This window comes from Penicillium hordei, assembly GCF_028827395.1.
Source record: "Penicillium hordei strain IBT 12815 chromosome Unknown utg000004l_segment0_segment0, whole genome shotgun sequence".
Classification (NCBI taxonomy): Eukaryota; Fungi; Ascomycota; class Eurotiomycetes; order Eurotiales; family Aspergillaceae; genus Penicillium; species Penicillium hordei.
The window spans coordinates 2,883,145-2,903,464 of record NW_026623145.1 but is presented as its reverse complement, the minus strand read 5'-3'; the positions used below and the strand labels follow the sequence as shown (position 1 = coordinate 2,903,464).

Sequence of the window (20,320 nt, the reverse complement as noted above, 5' to 3'; positions counted from 1 at the left end):
CAAAAACAAAACAAAACCCAAAAAAAGTGATGGGTCTTTCCACTTTACATTTAGTCGAAACCCGCACACAGTACATCGGCATCTGGCTGTTGGTTACCTGCTTACGAACATGACCTCGTTGGTCTTGTACCAACAACCACGTTGTGTGTGTGTGTGGTTCTGGCACATTTTACTTGGTGAAATCAGCACAGTTTCATCATTCATTCACTTACAACCTCATTTCCTTTTCTTCCAATGGGGTTTCACCCCGAACAAAATTCAAACACCAAAAAAAGTTGAAAACAACCCGAAAACCCATATCTGCTGTCACCAACCAGCAACCATTCGCTATTTTCGCGACCCACGCTCCTTACAATTCTCTTTTATCTTCTTTTCTCAGACCTTGTCTAGCCGTTCATCCTCCGCATCTCATATAGGTGACAACATACCTTTCCCACAATCCACAATGTCATCCTGGAGATGCTACCCGACTTGACAATGGTCGCCTTTCGAATTACCCATCACACATGGAAACGACTCCCTGTCTCTATGTTGACCGTCGTCAGTCAACATAGATGGCAATGCACCCACCCCCCCCCCCCCCCCAAAAAAGCGAATGTGCAACGATACATATGCAAGTACATAGACGAACTGAAACGAAACGAACGCGCATGAATATTGCAGTTGACCAACGACATCCCTGATACGCAAGCGAGGTGTTTGGTTTTCTTTTGCCAGCGATCCCCATTTCTTCTTAATTTGCATCCATGATCTCAATCTTGAAGCTCATTTCCCCAGATATTTCCCCTTCTCGATTGGTGATCCCCGATTTACCCCATGCTTCTGATTCTCGATTTGATTCAGCTCGCGCTCCATGATTCCCCTTGTGACGAGCCTTATTGGGTTTGCATCCGGATAATCGCGTGTCTTTTTTTTCCTCCGGTCTTATTTCTTGCCTCTTCTGCGTCTCATGGCGTATGGATGTCTGTCTTTTTTTTTCCCAGAGCCTTTTTTTTGCTGGATCTTTGTGATCTTCCTCTGGAGCTTGTGAGAGTTTGGCCGTTTCATCTATTTTTCTTCTGATTTATCTTTCCGCGTGGGTTGATCTTTTAGAGCAATGGCTTTGATCGAACCGATCCCGCCAATTGAATTATCACCTTTTCCATTTTCATCCATTTTTTTGGTTGTAGATCACCGATTGCTGGTAACTTCGTACCTGGATTCCTGAGCAGATCACCTCTCGCGTTTATCATGCTCAATGTGCACTTTGCAGGCATCCTTGGCAGCGGATAGACCCCTATACCCCCTCGGCCTTGGAACAGTCTTGGAACACATGTTACGAATTGTACCTGCTCTTTTATACAAGGCTTGATCAGTCTTAGGGGCCATACTGCTAGGTAAGCTCTATTTTCGTCCGTTCAGACATTACTTGTGGAAGGTTCCAACAGAAGTGAGCAAGAGGAGCACAAGATACTTGCATGGCCAATGAATAGCCGGCCTGGTGTAATGAAGAATTAAGAGCAGATAATATCTACAGATCAGACAAGCATATCAACAAACAAGAGTAGACCAGAATAAAAATATGAAGCAACAAATAACATGAGAATAAAATGGGGGTATAAGTTATAAAGATATCTGTAATGAGGCAATTCGACGCAATAAAGAAGCGCGCCAAAGAATATAATCACTTCTCCAATTTCTTCTTCCGCTCCGCAAGGAGAACTTCAATCTTCCGAATCTGAAGAGCAAGACCCTTCTTCTCAGCATTGGCAAGGAGCCACTCCTCCATGCCGCGACGAACATGCCGCATGGAATGTAAGACAGGCAGAATAGGCGCGGATGACATACCCGCATCGACTACGTTCTCGCGCTCAATGCGCTGCCAGCGCTCAGCGCCAGGATTCAGCAAGAGATCGAAGACACCAGCCCAGAGTTCACGGTCCCAGTATCGCTTCAGAGATTCGCGGATGCGATAGGTGCGGGATGATGGGTTGCCGTCGCTGCCATCAATGGCAGTTGATTCGACGTATTTGCCGAATAGAAGGACATGGATCACGCCGGCAATACCGTACAGATCGATATGGTGGGTCCAAGGGCGCATCTCACGGATCTCGTTGCACTCATGCGTACCGGTTTCCCAGTCGGCGATGAATTGCACGGCTGGCGAGAAGGCTTGCATGTCGATGCTGCGGCCGAAATCGATCAGAGCTAGGCCCTTTTGTTGCCAGCCATGGGAGCCGCTTGGAGAGTAGTGAATACTTTCGCGGGGATCAACAGCGGTTTCATCGGCACCAAGGTCGAGCAGGGAGAGGGCCTTGGAGGGCGATTCGTTGTGATTGTGGTCGTCTAGGCGGACGAGGCAGTTGTCGGCTTTGATGTCGCCGTGGAGGACACCGTTGGCGTGGAGTGCTTCGACAGTGCGGAACAGCTCGACAGAGAAGAACATTGCTAGGACCTCCTCGAGACCGCCTTCAGAAGTATGGTTGGGGTTGATGGCCTCATTGCGGACGATATTGACGAGGTCGAGTATGGTGCCTTGTCCTCGATAGTCCTCCACTAGGAAACTTTCACGTTGATGGACATGCAGTTCGTGTGCGCGAACAATGCTATCGGCGGCACGAGAATGATCCGTAGATTGTCGTAAGCGGCTATACGCTGTGCGAAGCATGTAAAACTCCCACGCGCTTGAAGGTCCGTTTTCGACCTTGACGGCTTCGAAGGGGAATCGGGGAGACTCATAAGCGTTCGACTTTCTCAGTTGGGAAGTTTTGCCCTTTGGGCTTGTGCTATCGTCGGAGTCGGAGTCGTAGGATTCAAGACTGTCGACACTCTCGGCGAGATAAACGGGGGCATATGCACCAGCTCCTAGCTCACGTCTGATAATGTAGCTTCGTTCCGCTCCTGGGAATTCGAGAATAGGTGTGTCAAATGCATCACCCCCGCCACTCTTTGATCGCCTGGTGTTAGTTTTGACGAATTTCTGGATCATCGAAGCATAGTTGCTATCTTCAACATGGCCGTGATAACCCATGTACGTTGCAAGTGGCTTTTCCAGGGAATTGAGGATCGTGTTGCGAATGCCTTTGTCGGTCGGATTGCACTGTGCATCCCTAATTATTGGTTCCCGTCTCCGAAGTTTGGGTGCGAGGGCCTTGAAGGCCATGGGACTGAATGGTACATCGGCCGTAGACGCAACAGTATTATCTCCTTGGTACGGTGTGTCTGTTCCCAGTGGACTGGAAAGCAGAAGGTTACCGGCCGGTGATCGAGGCTTAGAAGGCGTTTTCGCATTGTAAATACTGTTTCGAGCGGCCGTCATAGAAGGAATGGATTCCGTTCGCTCCACTATAGGTGTCATAAAGGGTAGGCGGTTTTGGGCCATGATCGCAGGGTCACGGTAGGTCCCCCATGGAGGAGCATAGTCCTCGGGCATTTCTGGTATGAAACCTTTCCTCTCCGGTGTTCCTTGTGTCGAGCTATCATCCGCTCCATCACCGACGACAGAATGTGAAGTGACTTCAGCATTTTCAATATCCGGGATATCACGATCTGGGTTGAACTCTGTCCAATCACTGCCATCGCCATCGCCATCGACGCTCTCAGCTCGTGTGGTGTTAGCATAGTCGGTGTCATCGTAGGATTTGTGGAACGTTTGGGTCTCCTCGTCTCCAAAGTCGCTCGAGGCTGCTGAAATGTGCCCTGTCCCTGTACTATCTCCAGCACTGGCGCAGTCGTCATCTTCGTAATCGCTACCGGAGAAGCTATCTTCATCTTCTTCAGTCTCTGCCTTCAATGGCTGATTGAAAATGCTATAGATCTCATCTGTCGCTGCACGAGTGTGCATGGTCATTGTCGGCTCCCGAGTACTCTTTCGCCGGACCTTTTTGTTATTGGAAGGGGAGTCAAACTTCATTTTGACTACACAGGTGTGAGTTTAACCTGCCCAAAGAATTAAAAAAACCGATGCTACTCACCTGTTTGTGTTTGTGTTATTTCCCCTTTGATCTTGGTGCGACTCGCTCTTCCAGATTTGCCTCCATGGCCATCGTCTTGATATTGAGATTGAGCGTGACTAGCTGCGGTGAGATTTCGACCTAAATGCTCCGGCAATTCCTCGGGCGAATGAGATTTCCCCAGTAGGGACTCGGTACTGCCTGCGTTCCCAGAGATTTGTTGTAAGGGCTCTTTTTGCTGCCGCCAATTCTTGCCCATCCAACCACGCTTGATAGCCCTGAGCTCTTCAAAGCTCATCTCATGTGCAGGGTTGGTGCGGTCAGGGTATACGGATTCTAGGTCGACAAATACACGTTCGCGTCGGCCGGTCCGCGGGTTAATCGCTTCCCTTACGTGATGTTCGGGTATTTCTTTGGGTGGCATTGGTTCTTTGGAAGGAAGATCTGGATTTGACTGAATACATAATAAAAACACCATAGGTTCATGCCAGCAATTAGTCCTGTGATCGTAAATATGTGGAGGTCTGAAGAGGAAAAGGGCAACCTGGAATAGGAACTCACCTCGTCCCGGAAGATGGCCATCTTTTGTGTTGGCGCTGCTTTCTTCCCAACCTTCAATGTTTCCCCTGCCCATGGCTTTGCCTCCACTTCGTTCTCCTTCTTGCGGTCCCGAATCGACCCAATGCTTTCCCATCCCTTTGTCGATCCACCAGTTGCGGGGCCCGGCGCAGCAGAGTCAGCGTCTGAGAAAATAGCCATCTTAGGCTTTCCAGACTTGGTTTTTGCGGCACCACTTGTCTGAGGCGGGGGCCGTGAAGCTTGTGAGTCAGCAGAGGCATCTGATGTTGCGAACGGGTTCATCTTGGCGGCCAGCGCGGGACGAACAGTCGGCAAAGCAGGCGACGAGGGCCCGGTATCTTGCGGACGCTGGTCGTATCGGAATTGAAACTCGCTGTACTTCCGTGCCAATCTCTCGACTGGTCGCGCCTCACGGTCCATCCCGAGCCTGTATACCTCATCGGCTTGTGACCACCGACCAGCACCCTCTAGCCACCCGGCAAATTCCTCATAGAAAAGAGCCAGACTTTCACCGATTTGATGACGCGCAAGGAATGCAAAGGTTTCGCGTGGGGCATCGGAGAAGAGTCGAACATAATGAAGCCATAATCGTAGATACCGAGGGTCGTTTCTGTAGTGTGATGATGAAAGGAATGACTTCGTTGCCCGTTCCAATAAGGGGAGAAGGCCGGATTCTGCGGTCGCTTGTGCGGACGGATACGCGTTCAGGGTCCATTTGACATAACGGTCATAAACATCGAGCGGATCGTCCGATTCTCCTATCGACTGCAATTCACTTTCGAATTCTTGGCGCATAGCATCGTTGATGGTCCTGGTGCCATTTGGTGATGGGGAGGGGATCTTGTCGCTATTGCTGCCGGCTGAAAATATCCGGGCGAGTTCTCTCGCTGATCGGCCACCGGGGAGTGATTGGACGTTTTCCTTTTGTGCTTCGATGATATCGAAATCGACCAAGTCATCAGAGGCTGCCATATTAGCGACAACGACAGATGAGATGAGATCACACAGATCCCAGATTCTGTCGAAGACCAAAAGTTCAAAAAAGACAAGTAGTAACTCTGGCGGGGCTGCAAGGAGATTCTTTGGTTATCGATAAACATCACATGACTGTTGCCCGGGAGACAATCACGTGGTCCTTACTTCTTCCTTGGGTTCCTTGAGTTATACTCTCACTGACAGCATCAGAGGATAGAATACTCAAGTTAAACGTTTAACTATTACACAAGCTCAATTTGATTCCATGACCATATACTTTATCTGTATTTTGGTCATTGTGAGTCTTCAGAGTGTGTAAGGTCCTATCTTGATCCACGAGGCTTGGCAATATCAACATCTTCGGGTCTTCGATCAGGGTACCCATTCAGCTCAAGAGGCTCTACACTGTGACACGTTGAGTGCTATGTGTTGCCAAGATTCTGAGCCGCCAGCGTGCGAAGACTCTAGATCCATGGTCAACCATAAACGGAATCTCAGCAATGGAACATCTGGACTTTCGCCACCGAGACGATCCAAACGACAGAAATCCACAACGAATTTGAAAGAACTCTCTTCTCCAGAAGACTCAGAGTCGGAGGCCGACGACAAACCTCTGGTTGCTCCTGCCAAGGAGAAGAAACAGACGGCCCCAGTTAAGAAAGCCCCTGTTAAGGAGTCCAACGAAGACGTCAAACCTAAAAAGGCGAGAAAGTCTAAGAAAGACCAAGAACTTGAGAGTATGCCTTTGGCACCGCGGACTAAGGGTCTGCGTATGTTCGTCGGCGCTCACGTCAGTGCTGCAAAAGGTCAGTGTTCTCGGCACCTCATCCCCCCAATTTGATAATAACTCAATGCTCATCGAGCAGGTGTCTTTAATTCCATACATAATAGTGAGAACATTGGGTAAGTTTGATGGTCTTCCAAGTACATCTAAGTTTGAAATTGGGCCTAATCTTACAATTAGAGGAAACGCATTCGCCTTGTTCTTGAAGTCACAGCGCAAATGGGAAAATCCAGCTCTCCAGGACGACCATCGCGATCAATTCCGTAAACTTTGCGCAGAAAAGGGTTATGATGCAGCCAAGTGAATACCCCACCTCCCCCCCCCCCCCACAAATCTGGTTGTACCCGAATGGATCACTGACATCTACTGCCCAGACACGTTCTCCCTCATGGCTCATACCTTGTCAATCTGGCGCAAGATGATAAAGCCAAATCTAAGCAAGCATACACCTCCTTCCTGGATGATCTCCGCCGGTGCGAGGCACTTGGAATCAAGCTTTACAACTTCCAGTGAGTCGACTGTCTGCCAACCATCTCAGCCCATACTAACACCCCTAAGCCCCGGAAGTACCAACCAAACACCTCTTCCCGAAGCACTTGCCCGCCTGGCAGAGATGTTAGTCCAGGCCATCACCGAGACGACGACCGTAGTTCCCGTTCTGGAAACAATGTGCGGCCATGGCAACACAATTGGCGGCGCACTGTCCGAATTCCGCGACTTGCTAGCTCTAATCCCGAAAGAGCACCATTCCCGCATCGGCATCTGCGTCGACACATGCCACAGCTTCGCAGCCGGCTACGATTTGACATCCCCCGCCGGATTCAAAGCCTTCCTCGCCGAATTCGACGAGCTAATCGGAATTCGATTCCTCCGAGCGCTCCATCTCAATGACTCAAAGGCACCGCGCGGAAGTAAGCGCGACCTCCACGCTAATATCGGCACGGGATTCCTCGGTCTGCGCGCGTTCCACAATGTCATGAATGAGCCACGGTTTGAGGGGCTACCTATGGTCCTTGAGACGCCTATTGACCGTGTCCCAGGACAGAATGTGACTACTGGAGACGATGCAGCTGAAGTAAGTGGTAGCGACTCTGGGAAGAAGAAACAGCCAAAGAAGGGTCCCAAGAGACCTGTTGGTGCGGGTGCAGCTGCTGTTCCCGACCCGGGTGTATGGGCGGGTGAGATTAAACTACTTGAGTCGCTGATTGGTATGGACCCCGAGGGCGAAGAGTTCCGGGCTCTTGAGGCTCGCCTTTCAGAGGAGGGTCGTGCGGAGCGCGAGAAACACCAGGATCAGTATGAACGTAAGCTCGAGGCGGACGAGAAAAAGAAAGCCAAGGGACCCGGAAAAGCCAAAGGACAGAAGAGTCTTATGGACATGATGAAGGGTGGTTCTGCGAAGGAGTAGATGTGTATTCTTTCTTGAACTCATAGCAGAGGTTTGGCAATACAATAAAAAATATTTGCTGGGTTTCTGTGTACTTTCTATATCATTTTTCAAACTAAATAATAATGAAGAACAATATCATAACAACTCAAAAGTCTCAAAATACAAATCAGCAAAGATGAAATGTTTATATAGTTGTTGAAAGTAGGAAATTCAATTGATGGTATCAGTTAAGCCAAAGCCAAAATCCAAACAAGCCCCTTTCATGCGAACAGAAATAGAAAATCGTGTTCAGGTCAATCCAGAGTTCGACCAATTCATATCTATTGAGAGTAGACATGCGATTCTAAGAGCCACACTAGGTTCTCTTCGAGTAGGTCACAGACCCTCCAACATCAAAGAGAGTATAGACGACGTAAAAGTATCACATGCATGTGCAATATAGGGAATAGAAGATAAGAGAGGAGTGGTTAAGAATGAGTGTAAAATGCTAGTGCTGGGTGAAATTTTGGCTTCGAACGGGCGAAACAGACGAGCTCGATTGCACGCCCGGCGATGCTTCGCGATCAGGGGCATGTAAGTGAGGGAACCCTGCCTCAGCCATTGTAGTGATAGTAGCAGGTGCTGATTTAAGAGAAGGCGGGCCATCATCTTCCAGAATGATAGAAGTCGAGATTGAGAGACCGCGCCTGGCACCGCTAGAGCGCACTCGGAATGAACGCCTTTGGTCGCCGGCTGATGATGATTGGTGATCATCGTTGAGGTAACCACCCGGTGCAGGGCTAATGATGCTGGGGTCCTGATGGGCAACTCGGCGATACTCCGCCGGATCGCCACTGCTATGCTCACCTTCGTCGGTGTCAGATGCAGGACTCGACTCGCGACTCGATGAATCATCTTCCGGTAGCTCGCTGCGCATTCCTGAAATCTTCATGTAGTTGTACGCTGCAATGCTGCTGATGGTGACGATCAAACCGGTCACATTAACTGTCGTGAGCTTATCGTGGAAGATGATGCCTGCGGCGCTAATTGTGACTACTTCCTTGAAGATACCGCAGATACTCAGTGTGACAACCGAAGAACGCTTGAGAAGCGCAAATTCAGAGGAAATCATACAGAATGCAAGTACTCCGGGGAAAATCAGAAGGAACGAGCCAAATAGGTTCCCATGTTTGCTGGCGAGTGCGAGGTATCCTAGGTAAATCTCATGAGGACCCTCGATAGATAGCGCGATAGTGATGAGGGAAAGGAACATGATGGGAGTCAGGAGAAAGAGGGTTGAGAATGGATTTGAAGTAGCCGGGTGGCGAAGTAAGAGAATCTGTGTCAGACCCCATCGGAAGCCCGAAAAGAACGCAGACGCAATGACGAGTGCGAAGCCAAGCGCATTGAAAGCTGTCTCTCCAGCGACCATCATCACGACACCTACTGTCATTGTGGCAATGATGATGATTAATTTTGTCGAAGGTGTCTCGAGACGGAAAAGGAAGGCGAATAACAGGACGAAGGCAAGCGCAGATGATTTGCACATGGTTAAAAAAGTAAGGGAGATGAACTTTAAGGACATGTTCCCGAGACCAACATCAAGCGAGGTTGCTGCACCACACGGAACGAGGCGAGTGAAGTAGAATAGTTTGGTCATGAGGGGCTGTGGTTCCTCGGGGCCATCTATAGGAGATGTAGCTGCAGACCCTGTCGGTTGTCGCGGACGAAGCGATGGAAAGATCCAGAGTATTATAACAGAGAGAGAGAATTGGACAGCCATGTGTAAGCTCGTGGTGAAAAGAGGGAAAGGAAAGACGACATCGTTCTCGGAGAACATCCATTTGTTGTACTGCAAACATGACAATTGTTAGTACATTTCTCGACTTTCAGAACGACTTGCGAATAACTACTCACTACTGAAATAGACAGCGAGAAGAAATACCACAGCAGAATTAGCCCGCCGTTGATTAGTAGCTTCTTGACAACGTTTCTGTCCGACAGAATCTCGCGAATAGAACCCTGTCCCTTGACATCTGCGATCCGAGCATCCAACTTGCGGCGTTGCTTTCGCCGTCGACGTCGCTGACGTTTTTGATGTGATGTGAGTCCGGTTTCCTCATCATATTGGTCATCATCCGAACTCATCGGGTCCAACTCTAGAGTCTCGGCGGCGGATAAAACATCGGACGCATCAGTGTCATCTCCCGCGGTTAAGGGTTCTTGTTCTTCGCGTTTGTGACTCCCTCCGTCTCCATGCGACCAGAGTGTGTCGTCTCTGCGCTCTGTCGAAATTGGTTGTGAGGCTCGCCCTGTCCCGGTAAGCATGGAGCTTCGCCGACGGTGATGGGCGCCGGCGGAGAGCCCCATTCTAATAACTGGGACAGTTACGAGATAGGAAGTAAAAGAGCGGAAGTGAGATGTATCTCCATTAACGTGGATGGAACAAGTTCGTCACACAACGGTGCACGAGGGCAAAAGCCTCGGGGGAAGTTGACAGGGGAATATGCTGACAAAGAAATAAAGAGGGGAGGAATCCCCAGTTGATAAGGGAAAACCCCTTTGGAAGTGTCAAGGAATTGAAAGGTCAGAAACAACAAAAAATAAACAAAAAAAATATATAAAAAAAAATAGGAATGAAAATGAGAGTAAAAGGGCCAAATTGCAGTCCAAAGGAATTCAAATGGCAAGCAGTTGAGGAATTAAAGGGCGGTGATGTTCATTTCCTCTTCAACCTCTCCTTTCTCACCTTTTCCCTTGACCTTCTCTCATTGGTTACACATTTTATATCGAGTCTCCACTGTCCGGTCGATCCGGGGTCAAGGGAAATGATTTGGGATATTTGGGATATTTGGGATATTTGGATATTTGGATATTTGGATCTTGGATATTTCAATATTTCCCCGATATTTGAACTGGTTGGGGTGGTTTGGCAAGTCTGAGATATCTTCCCTGGTTTTGATTCTCATTCGTGGACTGAAATTTCCGGCCTTGACTTGGAGTTGTATATGAAAGCCTAACCTCGTTGGATCATTTTATTTACCTCGGCCTCAGATTTGACATGCCTTGTTGACAGAAAAAACCAGATATTCATTGATCTCAATATGAGTCTATTAGTGAAACGACAATCTGTCTCTGGTCGAACTCGTCAAGGTTATCTCCTATGAAGAAGAAGCCCTATACCCACCCGGCATAGCAATGACCTCAGATCCAACCATTATCATCATCATGTCGTGGTATCTTCCATAAGTTCCGGGAATAATATATGTCGGAGGATGCGGATGAAAAGTGACAATGGGAGGCATTGCGTCTACCTCTTTGCTTTCAAATTTTCCCTCATCTTCTGCTCTTCCATCTCCTTTAGGTCGATGCTACAAAATAGCATCTGATCTTCGTCAAGAGTTTCACTGGTTTTCTTTCACTAGTTTACTCGCCTTGCCATAATGAGTGAACCTACGTACAATGCCATTGAGGACTACGGCTTGGTTGGGGACATGCACACCTGTGCCCTGATCAGCAAGGCCGGTAGTTTGGATTACATGTGCTGGCCAGTCTTTGATTCTCCTACCGTTTTCTGTCGCCTGTTAGACGACAAGAAAGGAGGGTTCTTCTCCGTGAAGCCCTACAAGACGGTGGTGGATGCCCACAGCAAGCAGCGGTATCTTCCATACTCGAACCTACTTGAAACCAGGTGGACCAACGAGGATGGCGTCGCCACATTGCTAGACTACTTCCCCGTCACACCTAAAAAGGCTGCGCAGTCGTCCCGGTTGCTGTCAGGATACTGTCCTTGTAATGAGCCGGGCACCAATCGCTTCAAGTCTGGACTGCAGCACTCGGGCCTGGTCAGAAAGTTGGAGTGCAGCCGTGGCTCCATGGAATTGCAAGTGCAGCTGTTCCCAGCTTTTAACTATGCACGAGAATCGCACAACACCCGTGCGAAACTGGAAAACGACATGTCTAAGCACCGGCTGCAGACCGTCCATTTTGAGAGTGAGACAGAGCGGCTGCAACTCGAGATCTTTGCCGATTCACGGGAGCCAGATAAGCTTGGTTACCCCTCGGCGTCTTTGAAACTGGAAGAACGAGATGGCCTCCGTGGCCGCGGATTGGTAGCCTGGATCCGTCTGTCGGAGGGTCAGACCATTCATCTGGTGTTGCACAGCCCCGAGAAAGCTGTCCCCAGCTCGGCCACCATGGCTGCCTACCTCTTGAAAATGGAGGAGGAAACTTCCGACTATTGGACCGATTGGACACGCAAGTGTGCCTTCCGTGGTCACTACCGAGAGACGGTCGAGCGTAGTCTCCTCATTCTGAAGCTGTTGACCTACAAACCGACGGGTGCAATTATCGCGGCTCCCACCTTCTCGCTTCCCGAAAATGTGGGAGGCGCCAGGAACTGGGATTATCGGTACTCCTGGGTGCGTGACACAGCCTTCACGCTGTATGTCTTTCTCAAAATGGGATACAGCCAAGAAGCGGAAGCGTATGTCAACTTCATCTTCGAGCGGGTCTTCCCGCATGCTTCCCAAGACCTTGATCCCAACAGCAAAAAACCATTCTTGCCACTGATGTTCACTATTCGGGGCGAGTATGATATTCCAGAGGTGGAACTGGACCACCTCGAAGGGTACAAGGGCAGCAAGCCTGTTCGCATTGGCAATGCTGCCGTCTTCCACACGCAGCTGGACATCTATGGTGAATTGTTGGACAGTATCTATCTGTACAACAAGCACGGCAACCCCATCACCTATGACCAATGGAACTCTATCCGCCGTATGATCAACTACGTGGTCGGTGTACGGAACCAGAAGGATATGTCCATTTGGGAATCGCGTGGCCAGATCCAAAACTTTATCTATTCGAAGATCATGATGTGGGTGGCCCTGGATCGCGGAATCCGCCTTGCGGAGAAGCGTGCTAGCCTGCCATGCCCCGATCGCTTTGACTGGATCAGAGTCCGTGACGATATGTACGATGAAATCATGACCAAGGGGTACAACGAAGAGCGTGGCCATTTCTGTCAGAGTTATGAGAGCCCCGAGGTCCTAGATGCATCTATCTTGATTGCACCTTTGGTCTTCTTCGTTGCGCCCAATGATCCGCGATTTATCAGCACACTGAGGAGGATTTTGCAAAGCCCCGAGAAGGAGGGTTTGTCCAGCGCTAAGATGGTGTTCCGATATGACCACCAGAAGGCCAACGACGGTAGGCATCTCTTGTGCTCTTTATATTGAGTTATTAAAACTCTAGAACAGGTGCTGATACTCACTTTACACAGGTATGACAGGAGGCGAGGGTGCCTTCATCATGGTAACCTTCTGGCTTGTCGAAGCCATGGCTCGTGTAAGGTTTATGGAACTACCCCAAAAAGGAATGAACTATGCTAATCAGGGCTGAAATTGGAAATTAAGGCTGCCAAATATGATGTGCCTATTCCAAATATCTGGAAACTCGCACTTTCGCACTTTGATAACATCCTGTCCTACGCGAATCACCTGGGAATGTTTTCTGAAGAAGTGGCCATTTCTGGTGAGCAGATGGGCAACTCCCCACAGGCTTTCAGTCACCTGGCCTGTGTCAGTGCTGCAATTAATCTGGGAAGAATTGGACGAGTTGGTGACTAGAAGTCATCTCTCACTCAATCGGTGGCAACTAACTCTAGACTATGACACTTATTGTTTTTTGGGGGGAAAAAAAAGTTCGATGCAATTTTATAATTTTTTTTTACAGTTAGAAAACAGAATACAAATTTGTTTCTTTTTGTTATTTCAGCCAGCATTCTTATAGCATAGTAAATGTAGTAAATGTAGTAAATCATCGTGATGATCTAGGCCTAAGTGAAGACAAATGCTTACATAACCAAACAGATGATCACCCGGGAGCTCCCAGGCGGCTACCCCAGATTCCTTTTATCATCTTTGGCTGTCTTTGTGCAAAACAAACATATCTGAACAAAGGAACTGCCGGGGTGTGTCTTTCTTCAGCTTCTAGCTGGAGATGTTCTTCGCCAACCCATCGTGCCTTATTACCCCCGCGATCTTACAGTAATCTAATCCCCACTTGTCTAATGGCAGGCGCCAGCTTGGATTGGGCTGATAAGCCTAACGCCGATCTCGCCTTGTCATCGGATGAAGAGGACGTTGTTTCCGGCCCAAGTACTGCTTCAAGGGAGCTTGAAGGTGCTGCCAAGCAAAATCTGACATTGGCTTTGGGGAAGCTACATTTAGAGCAAGAGGGCTTGAATCAATCCTCCGAACAGGACGCGACTCCAACAACTCCCCGCACCAAAGGCCCAAATCAACCCCCCCCAGAACTGGAAATGGCCAACAACCCTCTGAGGCTGTTGGACTTACCTTTGGACATTTTGAAAGAGATCATCAAAGAGGTAACACAGGTCTTCCCCGCAGATCGTGAATAGATAGCTTACAGTTCTAATGTACAATATAGGTGACCCATACGACTGATCTGACCTCACTCGCTCTTACTTGCTCTGCTCTTCATTCCCTAGCCATCCCGCACATGTACTCCCGTTTCGATATCGTCTGGCCCGAGTCGCTGAATCCATCAACGGATGATTACTCGGGGGTGGATGCCCTGTCATATGGTCTTTCCACATTGGTCATGGGCGAGGATGTATTCAATCGGCTACCGCTGTTTACATCTGACCAAGTCAAAACTAGGTGTGTGAATTGTGGTTGCGATAACCTCCATCATCAGCCGGATTCGGGCCCTGGGGACAACGGAGTTCGCTTCCGATCGAGACGAGGCAATCACTATGCACAGTATACCCGCACATTCTCTATTGGAAATGGCCCGCTTAGCTGGGTACAAGAATACTCGGTGACCAAAGAAGTGGGTAAGATGCTAGGGACGCTGGTCGCTTTAGCAGTCGCACGGATGGTGAATCTCGAAGCCTTTATTTGGGATATGCCGACTGGCGTAGTCCGTGAAATTTGGCTGGCGCTTGCATCATTGGCAGAGCGGCCAGGTCACGATTGCCGCCTGGAGCGCATTTGGGTGCGCTGGCATGACAATTCAGAGAATGCTCTACGCAGTTCGTCAGCAGCGGCAACGAAGATCTTCCAGAAATACAAACACGTGGAACATCCTTCTTTGTCGGTATTGCCTCCACTCAAGAGCGTGGGTGTTCTTGACATAGATGAACCCGCTTATGTGGAGGAGCTGGCACTTCTCATTGAGCGGTCTCGTCATCGTCTGTCCGAACTCCGAATTGGTATTGCCGAAAAGGCCCATATGAGTGCCTGGCTTCTGTGTGGGAAGGACTCTGATGGTTCAACGAGTTGGCCTAGAGCCGATGGCGTACTTGGCATCTTGACACGGCGGCATCTTGACAACAAGCAGGACAATACTATAATCGCCTACTCTGACGAGAAGTCGCTGCCATCTGAGAATTCGATAAGCGAGTCACCAAATTCTACCGAGAGCACACCTCCATTGACTACAAATGGCGAGCAGCAGCCTCTTAGTACCAAGGACAAGAAGCCGTCACCAAGCTCTGGTTTGCCTAACCGGAGTGCATACTCACCGCTACCTTCCTCTAGACCTGACTCTGAAATGCTTTACCTCAAAGTACTCGAGCTAGAGCGCGTACCTCTTTCTGTGCCGACACTACTGCCAGCTGTCGACTGGACTGGACTGACCACTCTCACCATCATGCGATGCGAGGATCATGAGAAGCTGTGGAGGGCTCTCCGTCGCAAGTATGCTCCTCCTGCGATGCCGACAAAACGCCCACAGGATGCAGAGCGTCGAGCGAGTGCCAGCCCAGTTGAATACTCACTAAACTTGAAACACATTCGCACGGACACTGTTTCGCCTTATCTTATACTGTTTATCAAGGATGCGCTGGCTCCGAATACCCTGGAAAGCGTTTATTTGCATGAAGCTCCAGGTCACGAATCTGCTGTGCAGATCGACGCTATCTACAGGCATATCCTGCGAAAACACAGGCAGAGTCTGCGAAAGGTGCTGATTGACGCCACTGACCGTATCATTGGCGCCGAATATTCAGGCACGCGATGGCACAAGTGGATGTTTAACCACGACATGGTATCATTTGTCACCAGTGGAAAGATGCCGCAGTTGAAAGAGCTGGGAATGGCGATGCACTACCGCGATTGGGTAAGAGAAGCATTGAATATTTCGATATCGGGGGCCTTGTGCTAATGGTGACTCCGCAGCATTTCTTCCTCCAAAGATTGCCGAATATGCCCCAGCTTCGTGCTTTGTATCTACCACATATTCACCATACCGCCCACCGCGACCTGAAAGAGCTTGCGCTGCAAGTCTTGGACATCGTCAGCATACGTCCAGACCTGAAGATCGCCTACATTGGTCTCCACATCAAATGCTACCAAATTCTTGAAGCAAGACACGACGATAACCCACTAGATTTTGACGACCACCCCACGGTTGATCATTCTCCGGCGCATAGCGAAGATGAGGATGAAGGGTGGGCTAATCCCAACCACGCATCCGATGAAGGCAGCAATGATTCCGACGAAGATGGCTCAGGGCCAGCTGACACAGACCTCCTTTCCAGTGACCCGGACGACTACGACACCGAACCCGACGAAGAACAGGGTGCTTCGCGGATTCGGTACCGGCTACAGGAGATTCTATTTTACGACGAAAAGGTATCCATTTTCAAGGCGCGTCATGGTGTTTTGTGATCTTATCTTGGCTTGCATTCTTTATGCGCAGGTGTTCGGCCATTTGCGGCGTTTTAAGGGGAAACAGAGAGTTAACGAGATACCATGGCTGTTTTAGCTTAGCACTAAGGTTATTTGTCAACCTTGGAATGACACGTTTTTTTTGGTTTTTAAGGTCGAGTGCTACGTCCACAGGTAGTACCTATGTAATCCTACACTTGAGAGCTTGCTTAATACCGAAAGCTAGGCAAATTACTAGGTTGATGATCAATTATTTACTTTTCACTCAAGTCATGATATCGTAGGATTGCCTTGTTTATGCTAAGGTAACACAATGGGTATCTGAGAGGGTACGCTAGTGTTCAATTGATATATTTGTGGAAAGACAGATTGGTTCATGCGAACTCCTGATGCACATTCTCATACTGAGCACGAATTAGCTCGGCCTCGATCACACGCCTCTTAGCCTTTTCTTCTTCGCTAGAATTGTCTTTGAACACATGGTCCATTTGCTCGAGAGTTCGGCCCTTGGTCTCTGGCACAAAGAAGTAAGTCCACACTCCGGCGAGCAAACAAAAGACGGCGAAGAAGACGTAAGCACCGTAGCCCGTGTCTTGGACAAGAGGCGGGGTGATGAGACCCTTCGGAAATAATCAGTATGTCTGAAAACATTGAGCGACCGGATGATGGTAAGGAGGAACTCACAATGATAAAGTTGTTGAGCCAGTTGGAGCAAGTCGAAAGAGCAACACCCTTGGCACGAAGGGAAGAAGGGAAGATTTCTGGATATGTCAGATTGACGCCTGGTTAACAGGATGAAAGGGTAAAGATACGCACCGGAAGGCATAGCCCACGGGATAGGACCCCAGGTAGCTCCAAAGGCAAGCATATAGAATAGTAGGAAGGCAACACTGGTCCACCCTTCTGCTTTGTGGGATGGCCAATCAACAGAATAAATCCCGACCAAAGCAGCAATGATAATGTGGGATATGGCCATGAGGGCTGCACCACCTAGAAGCAATTTGCGACGGCCGACAACGTCCATGGTCCAGATACTGGTAGTAACACCTACCAACTGTACAACATTGAGAACGCCGGACATGATAAGTTGCATGCTCGTGTCAAGACCCATAGTCGCAAAGAGGGTTGGAGAGTAGTAAATAAGAGCATTGATACCGATGAACTATCCATCTGATTAGCATATATCGGTTATCTCCACATACAAAGAACTCACCTGTTGGAAGAATCCTAGTCCAATACCGATGTGAGTTCGACGCCAGCAGCCCTTCCTGAAGCAATCGGCCCAGGACGAAAGCTCCTGCAGAATGGAGTTCTTTGTGCCGCCACCTTGTAAATCTGGGTGATTTTCCCTGTTCATTTGCTGGTGGAAGCGCACTTCAGCCTGAATATCCATAAGCTCCTGGCGAACACGTCTGTCGGAGGCTGGCAGGGAACGGAGTCTGCAAAGACTATCAAGAGCTTCCTCGTCACGACCCTTTGAAGCCAACCAACGGGGTGAGAACGGAAGAGCGTATACACCGGCGGCGAGGACAAAACCCGGGATCAATTGGAGCAGGAAAGGGAGGCGCCAGGCCCATTCACCAACCATGTATTGTGTGCCATAGGTAATCCAAAAGGCAATCACAATGCCGAGGACAATGCACCATTCTTCAAGAACCAAGAGCGTTCCACGGCATTCGGGGGGACCTAATAGGAGAGACCGGAATAAGCATTTCTATCACATGTGTGAGGAAGGTTTGAAGAAAGAACCCTCCAAGTAAGAAGACATACTGATTTCGGAGATGTACAATGGTGCAACCATAGACAACATTCCGATTCCGACACCACCAATCAGCCGAGCCACCGTCAACATAGGATAACCATAGGCAGCAGTCTGGAGCACAGAGCCAAGAGTGAAGATAGCAACAGCGACGAGAATTGAATAGCGTCGCGAGATCTTATCCGCAATCCAACCCTGATTGAGAGCACCAACCAAAGCGCCTAGCTCAATCATTGCCGTCAACAATCCTTTTGCAAAGCCTGAGCCCGGATTACCCTCGTCTATCCTCGGGAATTCCGTCAAGAACTGGTCCATGACCAGAATCACGGACACAACACCTTGGTCATAACCAAAAAGCAAACCACCCAACGTCGAGCAAGCGGCACACAGGACCACGAACGGATTAGTTGCGAGACCGCGCAGACCGGGTGGACCATAAGGCTCCCGGTCTGAGGAAATGTCGTCGGCATGGTGAGAGAAGCCTTCTACCGTTGGATCATGGGATAACTTTTTCGTAGCGGGGATATCATCAGCCATTTTGAATGGAGATTGAGAATCAAGTTAAAGAAACTTGAAGATTATATTTCTTCTATTTCTTGATTGAAGTGGCAAACACTCTGATATCCAAACATCTACCCCCGGAGGTACTCTGGGGATATTTATACCCATTTTCCCCAGTTACCTCACTGGGGTAGTATACAAGGTTTGTTCCCTCCGTGAATCGGGGCTGATAGGAAGTTGGGGGGGGGGGGTCCCGGTCAGGAAAGCCAATGAGGGTTAAAGCGTGGGATGCAAGTCGGGGTAGATGACGGAGTAGTAGACGGTTCGGCCAGCGGGTTTAGGGAAGATCGGCGCTATTGCGATTGTGGGGAAAACACGGAGAAGAGACATAATAGCACGTCGTCCATTGGCGGCGGCTATTGGCATAGCTCATAGACGTTTCAACTTCCTCTTGGGTCTATACTCGGCCTTTGAGAAATAAGGCTTTCAGCCATACCTTTTGTGTCTGGCCAGACTGGGCATATATACAAAATAGGCATAGTCATGGAAGACAGGCTCATTCCTACAACGTTGTAGGAAATATAGATCCGTTTTGTTTTGAATCTATGTCGTTACAACTCTACAACTTCAGTCAACGATATAAACTTATCCTATGCTTTTGATACTTGTGTCCATATATATATATATCTACTCCGTACCCCATAGTTCAAGTAGCAATGTCACTATAGACCATCTCTTATACGGGATGCCCCAGACGAAACCGCCAAGTTTTCTGGGCACTTCGGGCCGGACATGCATTCGGAAAGTCAAGTGACTATAAGCCGATCTATCCCGTGATGGTTAGGGGACATCTGACTGAATAAGAATAGATGGAATAGATAGAATATACAATATAGGTACAAAGCAGAATACCTACAACCTAGATAATACCCACACACTCCCCACGGGGGACGGGAGTTGGCAAATCCACCTTTTTGATCGAAAACATCGGAATTCGTTGTCCACTTTCCCAGCCTAAGCGGTGTCCCTTTGGTGTCCATTCCGGTAACCATTTTCCCCCCACGGATTCCAGTTCCCGACCCCTCGTTTCCCCTCTGCAACCTTCGGATTTCCCAACTTCATTTTTGAAAAATCATGGCTTCCTTCATGGAAGACCTGTGGTCAAGCATCTTCACCCCAGGACCCACCCCAACCCTCTTGATCGCGACCAACGTCACCTTCGCCGCACTCCAGCTTATCTTCCTCGCCCTCCTCCTAGCCACCTATAGCCTTCACTTCGTCGCCCTATCCATCATTAGTGCTGGACTATGGTGGTCTATCAACTGGTTCGCTGCCGAGGTGCAACTTGCCCAGCAGGCGCAGGAGGCCGAAAAAGAAAAACAAGAGTCTGAGGGTGACGCGAAGACGCGGAAAAGTCCCGCTGTGGGAGAAAGCGCCGAGAGCGATACGGAGACCGAAGCCCTCGATGTCAAGAAGACAGATGATAAGTCTAGTGCTGTCGCGACCGGGAGCGCAACGTCCGGGTTGCTGCCCACAGCTCGCGATCCTAAGAAGCGGCCCAGCACTAGTGGTGAGGGGTCCGGGTATGGAAGCACTGATAGCGAGTGGGAGAAGGTTGATGATACTAAGTCTTGAGGGACACTTGGCACTCAAGGATACACATATACCTTGCTTCGAAATATCTACACCCTCACCTGGAACATGGTTGCACACTGCATGTTTACC

The 20,320-nt window shown here is 49.2% G+C and overlaps 7 protein-coding genes across 7 annotated transcripts; 4 read left to right on the top strand and 3 right to left on the bottom strand.

Annotated features, from left to right (window-relative positions):
• Positions 1-1,663: 1,663 nt before the first annotated feature.
• Positions 1,664-5,483, bottom strand: N7537_008303 (putative checkpoint protein kinase (SldA); the record flags this gene model as incomplete). Its single annotated transcript, XM_056899358.1, has 3 exons — positions 1,664-3,897; positions 3,954-4,386; positions 4,494-5,483. The coding sequence occupies 3 exons, from the start codon at positions 5,481-5,483 to the stop codon at positions 1,664-1,666; spliced, it is 3,657 nt and encodes a 1,218-aa protein (XP_056751434.1).
• A 475-nt stretch (positions 5,484-5,958) lies between these two features.
• Positions 5,959-7,678, top strand: N7537_008302 (DNA-(apurinic or apyrimidinic site) lyase APN1; the record flags this gene model as incomplete). Its single annotated transcript, XM_056899357.1, has 5 exons — positions 5,959-6,292; positions 6,353-6,389; positions 6,451-6,570; positions 6,645-6,779; positions 6,829-7,678. 5 exons carry the CDS (start codon positions 5,959-5,961, stop codon positions 7,676-7,678), a joined length of 1,476 nt encoding a protein of 491 aa, XP_056751433.1.
• A 469-nt stretch (positions 7,679-8,147) lies between these two features.
• On the bottom strand, positions 8,148-10,009 carry N7537_008301 (putative nucleotide-sugar transporter; the record flags this gene model as incomplete). Its single annotated transcript, XM_056899356.1, has 2 exons — positions 8,148-9,491; positions 9,557-10,009. 2 exons carry the CDS (start codon positions 10,007-10,009, stop codon positions 8,148-8,150), a joined length of 1,797 nt encoding a protein of 598 aa, XP_056751432.1.
• Positions 10,010-11,082: 1,073 nt separating this feature from the next.
• On the top strand, positions 11,083-13,266 carry N7537_008300 (glycoside hydrolase family 15 protein; the record flags this gene model as incomplete). Its single annotated transcript, XM_056899355.1, has 3 exons — positions 11,083-12,847; positions 12,921-12,985; positions 13,054-13,266. The coding sequence occupies 3 exons, from the start codon at positions 11,083-11,085 to the stop codon at positions 13,264-13,266; spliced, it is 2,043 nt and encodes a 680-aa protein (XP_056751431.1).
• Positions 13,267-13,709: 443 nt separating this feature from the next.
• N7537_008299 (uncharacterized protein) lies at positions 13,710-16,335 on the top strand (the record flags this gene model as incomplete). Its single annotated transcript, XM_056899354.1, has 3 exons — positions 13,710-14,027; positions 14,090-15,784; positions 15,844-16,335. The coding sequence occupies 3 exons, from the start codon at positions 13,710-13,712 to the stop codon at positions 16,333-16,335; spliced, it is 2,505 nt and encodes an 834-aa protein (XP_056751430.1).
• Positions 16,336-16,709: 374 nt separating this feature from the next.
• On the bottom strand, positions 16,710-18,631 carry N7537_008298 (sugar porter family MFS transporter; the record flags this gene model as incomplete). The annotated part of the gene is made up of 5 exons (XM_056899353.1): positions 16,710-16,955; positions 17,020-17,096; positions 17,152-17,497; positions 17,549-18,021; positions 18,106-18,631. The coding sequence occupies 5 exons, from the start codon at positions 18,629-18,631 to the stop codon at positions 16,710-16,712; spliced, it is 1,668 nt and encodes a 555-aa protein (XP_056751429.1).
• A 1,098-nt stretch (positions 18,632-19,729) lies between these two features.
• Positions 19,730-20,230, top strand: N7537_008297 (V-type ATPase assembly factor PKR1; the record flags this gene model as incomplete). The annotated part of the gene is made up of 1 exon (XM_056899352.1): positions 19,730-20,230. The coding sequence occupies one exon, from the start codon at positions 19,730-19,732 to the stop codon at positions 20,228-20,230; it is 501 nt and encodes a 166-aa protein (XP_056751428.1).
• Between the last annotated feature and the right edge of the window lie 90 nt (positions 20,231-20,320).